Source organism: Leptodactylus fuscus, chromosome 6 (assembly GCF_031893055.1).
Source record: "Leptodactylus fuscus isolate aLepFus1 chromosome 6, aLepFus1.hap2, whole genome shotgun sequence".
NCBI classification, from domain to species: domain Eukaryota; kingdom Metazoa; phylum Chordata; class Amphibia; order Anura; family Leptodactylidae; genus Leptodactylus; species Leptodactylus fuscus.
This window is the reverse complement of record NC_134270.1, coordinates 136,762,948-136,773,532: the sequence shown is the minus strand read 5'-3', so window position 1 is coordinate 136,773,532 and position 10,585 is coordinate 136,762,948. Positions and strand designations below refer to the sequence as shown.

The window sequence follows — 10,585 nt, the reverse complement described above, 5'->3', positions numbered from 1 at the left end:
CCTACATGCTCCCATCTTCTGTGTAGTGCTCCTTAATGCCACACTCACAGTATAGTGCTTTTTAGTGCCCTCACCCACATTACAATGCTCCTTAATACACCCACTCACATTATAATGTTCATGAGTGCCCCTAACCACAGTATAAAGCTCCTTAGTGCACCCAAAGAATAATGCTCCAAAGTATAATGCCACATTAGTTTTTCTCAAGCAGTATAATGCCACGTTAGTGCCCCTCAGACAGCATAATGCCATGTTAGTTTCCCCCACATACGGTATAATGCCATGTCAGTGCCCCACACACACAGTATAATGCCACATTAGAAAATATATATATTTTTTTTAATTTTTCTTATTTGAACCTGGGGTGCATCCACTCCATTCTATCTTGTAACAACAGTTAAAAGGGTTGTTCAGGATAACCATTTTTTTTATATGAGGCTGGGGAAGGTCACATGCAGCCAGTAGAAGACACCGGAGCAGCAGGACTGGTATGTTTTGGGAGACACTAGAGCACCGGGGATAGGTATATTTTTGGTTTATTTTTTTTCTTCACCTTCCCTGGCCTCCTATAAAAAAAACCAAAAACATTATCCTGGAAAACCCCTTTAAGGTTAAGGTTGTTGTTGACAGCATGGTAGTAGCATGGAGAAAATTATTTTGAAAAACATCATGTGTACTAAAACTTTGTAGGTGAAAGAATATCCACAAAGTATAAGATGCTTCACCATATATTTCTGTTTGGTCTCCACTCTATCTATTGTAGATTGAATTTCAATTCTAAGTTCCAGACTTAAAATCTGATATTTCAACAAAATTGCAAAGAACAAAACAAGAGTGACATATTTCACTCTTTTTGGTTTTCAAAACTGTCACAGCTTCAGTATTGTGTTATTCATTCTTTATTGATCATCTTTCTTTTTCCAGTTATGGGAAACCTTCTTATCATCATCCTACTTTCCACCAAAGTCCACCTGTCCTGTGTATTAATTCTTTTGTCATCTTTCCTTTACTGACCTTGTGACTTCAACAAATATTGTTCCCAACATGCTTGGAGCCATTCTATTACATAGGCAGAATCAGTAGGCAATAGAATATAGAAAAACAAGCCAAGGGTCCTTATGAAACAAAAATCACAATCAGGATGCACAGCCAAACTAGTATTTCAACAATTAGTCGGCAACCTGAGTCAGGAGGGAGGGTTCACATAAATGCTTTCTCAGCCGCTAATGACCAAGCCAGGAAACTCCAGACAGATTAGAACCTATTCTTCATGTGAGTGTTAAACATTTGTTTTTCTCTGAGAAAATAAAAACGTTCTGCTCATTTGGAGAATAACAGTTAATTTACATGCAACCTTCTATAGGTCATATCTTTTGAATGGGGGGTCTTCTTCAAACTTCTCCACAATTTTATTTTTAACCTGTAGGTGAGTTCCTTGGTCTTCATGATCCTGTTTGTTCACTAGTGTCCTCTAAGAAACCATTGAGGCCACCAAAGAAAAGGTGTATTTATACTGAGACTAAATTACACACAGGTGAACAATAAAATAGCTCAATAAAATACACTTAAGTTTGTGGTTCTAAGGTGACAAAATGTGAAAAAGTCTAAGGGGTATGGATACTTTTGCAGGCCACTGCATAGGCAGGCCAATTCATGGGATCCCTGTCTCTTATATTCACAGGCCCAAATAAGAGCCAACTATTTAAATCGGTATAATTATTGGTATTATTCTGGAGTCTGGTAAAGGTGACAAGTTATTGTACAGGAGCTGCAATGGCCGCCATTTCTAGATGTTTTCTTCTGACTTACCGTATAAAAAATTGATAAAGAATAAGTCTTTAGTGTAGTGATAATTGATTATCGATTGATTTCATAAGGTGGTTTGAACAACATATAAGGTTATTCATAAATCCACGTCTTTGGTACTTTGGTACTTTAGTACTTCTTTTTCTGATCACTATATAATAGATATGAAGATGGTCCTTTACATATGTCTTCCCTTCTGTACACAACATGAAATAATTTGAGCAATTTCCTTCTATGACCAGGATGTTTTTGCATTTAACATTATTCACTTATTGTATACACATTTCATATATTATAGAAATTCTGATTGGAAGCAATACCTTAAAGGCACCATTCCCATTGGATAAAACATAGTTTCAAGTTTATATTAAAATCCTGTTAACTAAAATAAATGGATTGCTGAGACATCATTTAGAAAACTTCACACATGTCATTTAGACTTATCTCTATTCCTATTTTCTCATTCCCCAAAAGGATACTTAAGAATTGGAAGCCCCAAAGCAAATAATGTGGACATAGCTGTCATGCCTCCATCATCATCTCATCATACCTGTATAGCAAGTGCAGGAAGTTAGACTTCACCAGGCAGGGTCGGACTGGGGTGTCTAGGGCCCAAGAGTGGAATTGTTTTTAGGGGCCCACCGCCAGGACCCCTGTAGATGAGTTGTACAGAGACAGGATGGCTAAAGGTAATATCAGGAGCCGGCTGCTCGCCTGCCATACGATGTGTACCACTGCACTACCTAAACCCACTGCTACATCCTGTACGGTAAGAGAGCAGCATGGCTCCTAGAATTGTCACCATTACCTGTAGCCGCACTGTAATGAAAAAGCTCATCTGCAGAGTTCCTGGCTGTCAGACTCCCACAGATGTAATATTGATGGCTTATCCTAAGGACAGGCCATAAATATTAGAAACATGGATAAATCCTTTAAAGTGGTTGTCCAGGAATTGGAGCAACTCATGTGCCTGGCTGGAGGTTTAAAATAAAAAGCATACTCACCTGTCCTCAGCACCCCGTTGTCCTCCGCCAGTGTCCATTCAGTCTCGTGCTGGCACCTTCTTGCTGGGAGTCCTGCACCTCATGTGACCGCTAAGATGAATTGGGTACAGAATTTCCAGAAATGAGGTGTTGCCATGAGACCGAACAGACAGAGGCGGGGGACAACAGGGTGCTGGGGACAGGTGAGTGTGTGTTTTTTTTTTTTTTTTTAAACCTCTGTGGCTGAGGTGTAAAAATGAGAGATGAATCAGCTGTTTGAGTGAATCGTGGCATCTGTGCAAGCGCCGTGACCCCTTCTCTGTTTACACAGTATCGTACATCTCATAGTGGCCATGCCATGTAACTACAGCCACGTCCTATAAGCGTCTATGTGACAAGGCTGTAATTACATCACATGGTCACTATAAACAGACAGCGTGTGATATACACAGGCAGCATGGCCCCCTCATACAGCTGATCAGGGGGTCACTTATCTCTTATTGATGATTTATTCTGAGGATAGATCATCAATATAAATGAACTGGAAAACTCCTTAAGCCTAAGGCCCCATGTGGTGTCCTGCAGCAAAAAAGCGCTGTGGGAAAAACCGCGTCCATAACGCATCATGTTTCTTCCTGCAGCCCTTTGCACAGAAAGTTTGCAGAGCTTTCCTCTGTGTATTTTCTGCTTCAATTATATCGAAACCGCCAATGTCTAACTCTAAAACCAAGACTGCTTTGGAAATTACAGCATGTATCTTATTTTACTGCAAAGTGTGGATGGGGCTTCATATGGCGAAAACACCACAGGAAAAGCCGACAGTTCCTGCAATGTGAATGGGATTCTAGCAAATCCAATCCACACATTGTGGAAAATTATGTGTAGTGAATATGCTGCGATTTCCAAAACTGTTGGGGTTTTGGAAATCGCTGGAATATCACTTATACCTACGAAAACACTGATGGTTTCCCTAGAGGTGTAATGGAAGCAAAAAGTGAAAAGCGCTGCGGGAAAAAAACACAATGCGTTGCTGCTGCGTTTTTTCCTGCAGCGCTATTTTGTTGCAGTTTGCAACGTCAGGCCTTAGTCTTAATAAAGCCCAAGTGCCACTTTCATTAAATTAATTTCCCCCTCATAGTACGCCCCTGATTCCCCCTGACAAATACTGCACCCCTAATGACCCCTAATATCAATAACCACCCCCTTATGTTCATAATGCCTCCTAATATAACCTCCCCTTGTATTCCTAATGTCCCCTAATAACCCTTATATAAGTGACCCCCCTTATATTCATAATGCCCCCTCCTTATAATTATAATTTCCCCCTCCAAACAACCCTTTGTACTATTAAAATACCGACAACTAAGCTAAAAAAAAGTGTTATACCCACCTACCTGGGATCCTGATGAACGGAGTCGCTCACTTTACATCCAAGCGCAGGACGTCTGTGTATCAGCACAGTCGATCTAGTTAAAAATAAGCTATATTAATGGCGGTGCCTGGACCCAGAGCAGCCGCCATTGGTGTAACTAATGTTTTGTGGGCCTGGGTACAAACTTTTGTCCGGGGTCCCCTATCCCCTTACTAGAGAGAATTCTTGATAGTGGCGGTTATGGGCGCTAAAGCAATATCTCAGATACCTGAAAGAGATACAGCTTTAGTACCCACAACTGCAGCTATCAAGAATACGGTGAGAAAGCAGCGCAGCGCCCCACATGTAAGCAATACTGGGACAGTACAACGTGCTCCACAGGGGCCCCCCAAAAAGTATTACATGCTCCATAGTGACCCCCATACAGTATTATGCGCTCCATAGTCACCCCCAAATAGTATTATGTGCACCACAGTGGCCCCCAAAAAGAATTAGGTACTCCATAGTGACCCCCAAACAGTATTATGTGCTCACCAGTGACACCCCCCACAGTATTATATGCTCACAGTGCCCATCCCCCTAGAGCCTGAACCCACCAATCCCCCCTTCTTGCTAACACAGCCTGCCCCCCATCTCTCCCCTCTTGCTCACACAGCCTGCACCTCCATGTCTCCCCTCTTACTCACACAGCCTGCCCCCCATGTCTCCCTCTTACTCACCACACATGCTGTCTCTTCTCTCCTCCTTCCATCAGTCTGTTCCCGGCAGATTCATCTTCCTGTGTAAGTTTACACTGTTCTGTACGATCCGTGTAGCTCCGCCCACATATGACATCATCACAGGTCCTTCAGCCCAAGCTCTGCAGCACGTCTCTCTCCCTTCACTACCTCACAGTGACTTGCCCGAGTGCTGACACCAGCCCTGGGCAGACGCCTTACCGAACCTCCACTGTCTACTAAAAAAAGGCAGTGGAAGTCCGGTAGGGCCCCATAAAGGCCCCATAATGAAGTCTTAATAGTCCAGGCTCGGGGCCTATCGGGGGATTCCCCAGTCCCCCGGCGGGCCAGTCCGACCTTGTCACCAGGACATAGATACACTCATTGTTCTGTAAGGTGTTAAAGAAAAAAGGAGAATAAATGAGTTTTAGTTTACTATGGCTTCACTAGTGCCTCAGATAAGAGTGACTGAATTCATGCTAATGGATTTTGGAAAATTTTACATCTTTAATATTTTATTTTTTTTTTAATTTTTTTTTCTGAATATCTTTGTTTTTACAGTTTACAGAAACCTTTCTATAATCATCTTAATTTTCACCTATGGCCACCTCCAATCCACCACGTATTACCTTTTTTGTCATCTTTAATTTTCTGACCTCTTGACTTGTTGAAAGACTGGAGTAAATATTTTGAGCCCTGCACTCTAGAAGTAAGATGTAAATAAGGTCACAAAGTAGACATTTGCAACTTTTTTTTACATTATTTGGATTTCTACTTTTGAAACTGAAAGTGGGTATATTTAGCCAGTCCCTGGTCAGGGGAGTAAATGTCCCATGGTTTAACCCTAAAAAATAGTGACAGCACATTAGGTACACACTTTTTTACACAGACCTGACCCTGATATAAATGTTAATAAAAAATCATTGTGTACACACAGTAATTATGTCACTCTTTGTGCCACAGCCTCCTCCATAGAATCCCTACTTGACTATAGGCTATGGACCAACTGCTAATTTTGTCAATAGAGGGTTAATTTTCTATTTTCTGACAGTGGAAGCTGCGTAATAAAAAAAAAATTCAACTCCAAGGCACCAGAGGACATGGGTACTAAATTTACAGTACAAGGAATGTCAGACATCAAAGGAAATCAGAAAAGAGGTCAAAGAAGTTGATCCAGTCCTAGTATGCTGTGGCTGACCAGGAGACCTCCTTGACTTTAAGGCCTCGCTGCAACTGCGACCACTGAAACCCTAAGACAAATATTAAAGTTACGCTTTTATCTACAGGTCTGACCATACCATAAATGACAGCATAAAATATCATCATTAGAGATGAGCGAGTAGTACTCGATCGAGTAGGTATTCGATCGAATACTACGGTATTTGAAATACTCGTACTTGATCGAGTACCACTCGCTATTCAAATGTAAAAGTTTGATGCAGAACCAGCATTGATTGGCCGAATGCTATACAGTCGGCCAATCAACGCTGGTTCTTCTCCTACCTTTAGAAGTCTTCTCCGTGCAGCTTCCCCGCGGCGTCTTCCAGCTCTGAATTCACTCTGCCAGGCATCGGGCCTGGGCAGAGCCGACTGCGCATGTCCGCTTGTAGTGTGGGCATGCGCAGTCGGCTCTGCCCAGGCCCGATGCCTGGCAGAGTGAATGAAGAGCCGGAAGACACCGCGGGGACGCTGCAAGGAGAAGACTGCTCGGAGGATCCAGCCCGACCCTCACTCATGGACTTGGTAAGTGTAATTTGATCGAACGTTGCCTACCCCTGAAATGAGCATTTTCCCCCCATAGACTATAATAGGGTTCGATATTCGATTTGAGTAGTCGAATATTGAGGGGCTACTCAAAACGAATATCGAACCTCGAACATTTTACTGTTCGCTCATCTCTAATCATCATGTAATACTCATATTCATATTAGGGAGATGTTTCCAGAAGTTGACAATAAAACTTTATGCTTCAAAATATGAGAACTTTCTTTCAACTTTTTGTTGTGTGTAATGAGAATAATTCTGTCCCTAGATATTCAGCCCAGCACACAGCAATGGAGAAAGTGTATAAAAGGAGATGGCTCTGATCTATTGTGGCGCTGCCACCTGACAGTCACATGGTAAGTACTGTACTGTACATCATTCTTTATACATAAGAGACTGCTTAGGAGTATTTATTCATGTAACATTATATCTAACCTAATATTGAGCAATAATATTCTCTTTTTAAAGACTACGAACACTCTAGGATTTTTTTTAAACATATTTTAGGATGTAAAAAACATATTTGCAGTTTTTGTAATTAGAAATTAGCAATCGTTTCTAATTGTATATCCTCAGAACCTAACTGCTTGTCACTTTTATGCAGATGTGCTGGAAACAGTAAGTGACTTACTAATATATCTTTATTACAAATTAATTCTCAGTTTTGACTTCTGCTTACTCATAGACCCTTGTTTATTACAGCATTCTCCCTCCTTTCCTCTGCACTTCAGTCCCGCCATGTCTGCTGACGGGGAGGAATGTGACCAGACCACCCAACCAAGGCCTTCATATTGCATCTGACATAATGGGAGAGAATTGTCACGCTTAGTCTTCTAGGAAATCTGACATAATTTGCACCAAAACCACCTGTCTAATATCCTATGTGTCACAATATGTTCTTTTGCTTCTTATCAACATGCAAATGAGTTGTTTAATGCAATGAGGGAGTTGTCGCTTATCTCTTTGGAGCAAGGAAACTTCCTTATTGCTCCAAATCGCTCATCTGCATAATTATAATGAATCAAACAAGAGTGACAGAATTCTTTCTGTTGGGTTTTGGAAATCTTTACAACTTCAGAATTGTCTTTTTCAATCTTTTTCTGATAATCTTTCTTTTTACTGTTATGGGAAACCTTCTTATCATCGTCCTAGTCTCCACCAATGTCCACCTCCAGTCCCCCATGTATTACTTCCTTTGTCATCTTTCCTTTTCTGACCTTGTGACTTCTACAAACATTGTTCCTAACATGCTCGGTGCCATTTTACTAGGGGGGATGATAGTGACTTATCTTGGCTGCATCATCCAGTTTTACTTCTTCAGTGGTACAATTATTACTGAATGTTATCTTCTTTCAGTCATGTCCTATGATCGATACTTGGCCATCTGCAACCCTCTAAGATATTCTAGTATCATGCACTTTAAGCTCCAGATCTGTCTTTCAGTATGGCCATGGTTGGTGGGTCTTACTGTTAACCTTATAGGAGTCATGCCAGTATCAAACTATAATTTTTGCCATGACAATATCATTGACCATTTCTACTGTGACTTTTTCCCCCTACAGAAGCTTTCTTGCTCAGACACTTCTCTTGTAGAACTGGAAGCATTTCTGTTTTCTTTGCCACTATTTATTTTTCCATGTGGTTTGATCATTGTAACCTATGTGTACATCTTCCACACTATACTTAAGATACCGTCTACAACTGGCAAACAGAAAACCTTTTCTACCTGCAGTTCTCATCTTATTGTTGTGGGGACATTTTATGGGACACTCATAGCCAAATACATGATCCCATCCAAAGAACAATCAATGCTCATAAATAAGATTGTTTCCTTACTGCACACTGTATTTACTCCTCTGTTTAACCCTATAATATATAGTCTCAGAAACCAGGACATAAAGGAAGCACTTAAAAAGTTGTTGACAAATCATTAGAACTTTTATTTAGTGATTTTTTTTTTAAATATACTAGATTCTACTGATGAATCTATATTTTACAAAATTTGCTCTGTTAAAACTATATGTCTAATACTTTTTTATTTTTTATGGTAGTCAACTAGTAGTATCAGATTGTGAGGGCTTCCCACCACCCCCAAAACCAATAACCAGACCTGGGTGGCAACCAATAAGCCTATCCATCTTCTCTCCCATGCACGTCATAGCAATGCATATTATAGTAAGGGTTTCCCCTGCTCCTACAATCCTGCAGCACGCACTAGTCACCCTTTTTTTCTCATACACTTCATAGCACTTCTTGTTGTGAGGGCTTTCCTCCATCTCCACCAGTACCCACACCATTATCACTAACAGTCCCACTGTAAGTACTGTACTGTACATCATTCTTTATACATAAGTGGTTATTTATAAGCATATATTCATGTAACATATCAGATCTGATATTGTTTAATGATGATCTCTTTATCTTAAAGCTATGTACACTTTGGAATATTTCTTTTTGCATTAAATAAATTATGGGATAACAAAAAAATTAGCAGTTTTTTTTTTTTGCAAAAATTTGTCTTCATTTGTCCTTTACAGCCTGCATGTTTTCTCACACATTGCATGCTGCTCAGCTCCTTTCAGTGTAAAATCTGTCAGATACCGTGTGACAGCCTAACCCCTTCCCGCCGATGGCACTTTTTGACTTCCTGACCAAGCTCGATTTTTCAAAACTGACATGTGTCACTTTATGTGGCAATAACTTTGGAATGCTTTAACTTACCAAAGTGATTTTGAGATTGTTTTTTCGTAACACATTATACTTCATGTTAGTAGTAAATTGTGGTTGATATGTTTTGTGTTTAATTATGAAAAAATAGGAAATTTGGTGGAAATTTTGAAAAATATGCATTTTATAAAGTTTGAAATGATGTGCATTGCATACAGATAGTCAGACCGCCAAAATTATATCCTAAACCTCATGTCCCAGATCTCTGCTTTATGTCGGCATCAAACTTTAGTCAGGGCTCGTTCACATCTGCGTTGCCCTCTCCGTTGTGCAGGTTTCCGTTTCTTGCATAAAACAGAGCAGGAGACAGAAACCTGCAGGAGTCTCTCTCACCCATTCATTTGAATGGGTGAGAGAGATGTCCGGCCGTGAGCGGCGGTGAGCGTTTTGCGCTCTCCGCCGCAAAACTGGTTTTTTTAATCCGGACACAGAGTCGGACATGCAGTACTCTGTGTCCGGATTAAAAAATCCGGTTTCGTGGCGGAGAGCATAAAAAGCTCACCGCCGCTCACGGCCGGACCCGGTCTGTGCTTTGCGTCTTCTGGCATGCAGAAGACGGAAAGCACAGAACGGAAAGTAGAACGCAGGTGTGAACCTAGCGTCACCTTTTTATTTTTTACGAACATTAGAAGGTTTATAAGTGAAACAACAATATTCAACATTTTCAAGAAATTTCCCAAAACCATTTTTAAGGGACTAATACAGTTATGAAGGGGTTTTGAAAGACCCTTGTATTAAACCCCCCCATAAATCACCCCATTTTCAAAACTGCACCCCTTAAATAAGCCAAAGCAACATATACCTAGTATTTTAACTCTGATTGATTTTATTTTACTAATATTTTCGTTTAGCCCTAAAATTTGCACATTCACAAGGGGTTAAAGGAGAAAACGCATCCCACAATTTGTTATGCAAGTTCTCCCAACTACCATAGTACCCCACTTGTGGGTGTAAACTAATATATGGACGCACAGCGAGACGCAGAAGGGAAGGCGCGCCAAGGAGCTTTTAGAGGGCAGATCTGGCTGTGATCAGTTTCAGGAACCATGTTGCATTTACAAAGACCTTGAGGTGTCAAAACAGTGGAAACCTCTAGAAAGTGACCCCGTTTTGAAAACCGCACCCCTCAAAGAATTTATCAAGTGATGTAGTGAGCATTAGTAACCCCAAAGTGAATGTGTAAGCTGTGCGGAGTAAATTGGGCACACCAAATCCCA

The 10,585-nt window shown here is 40.8% G+C and overlaps 1 protein-coding gene across 1 annotated transcript; it reads left to right on the top strand.

The window, feature by feature from the left end:
- The first annotated feature begins 7,654 nt into the window (after positions 1-7,654).
- LOC142210075 (olfactory receptor 11L1-like) lies at positions 7,655-8,575 on the top strand. Its single transcript, XM_075279103.1, has one exon. It carries the CDS (start codon positions 7,658-7,660, stop codon positions 8,573-8,575), a length of 918 nt encoding a protein of 305 aa, XP_075135204.1. The 5' UTR covers positions 7,655-7,657.
- Positions 8,576-10,585: the final 2,010 nt, after the last annotated feature.

Excerpts from the sequence above, each read along its gene's own strand:
- LOC142210075 (XM_075279103.1), top strand. The coding sequence starts at position 7,658 with ATGAATCAAACAAGAGTGACAGAATTCTTTCTGTTGGGTTTTGGAAAT.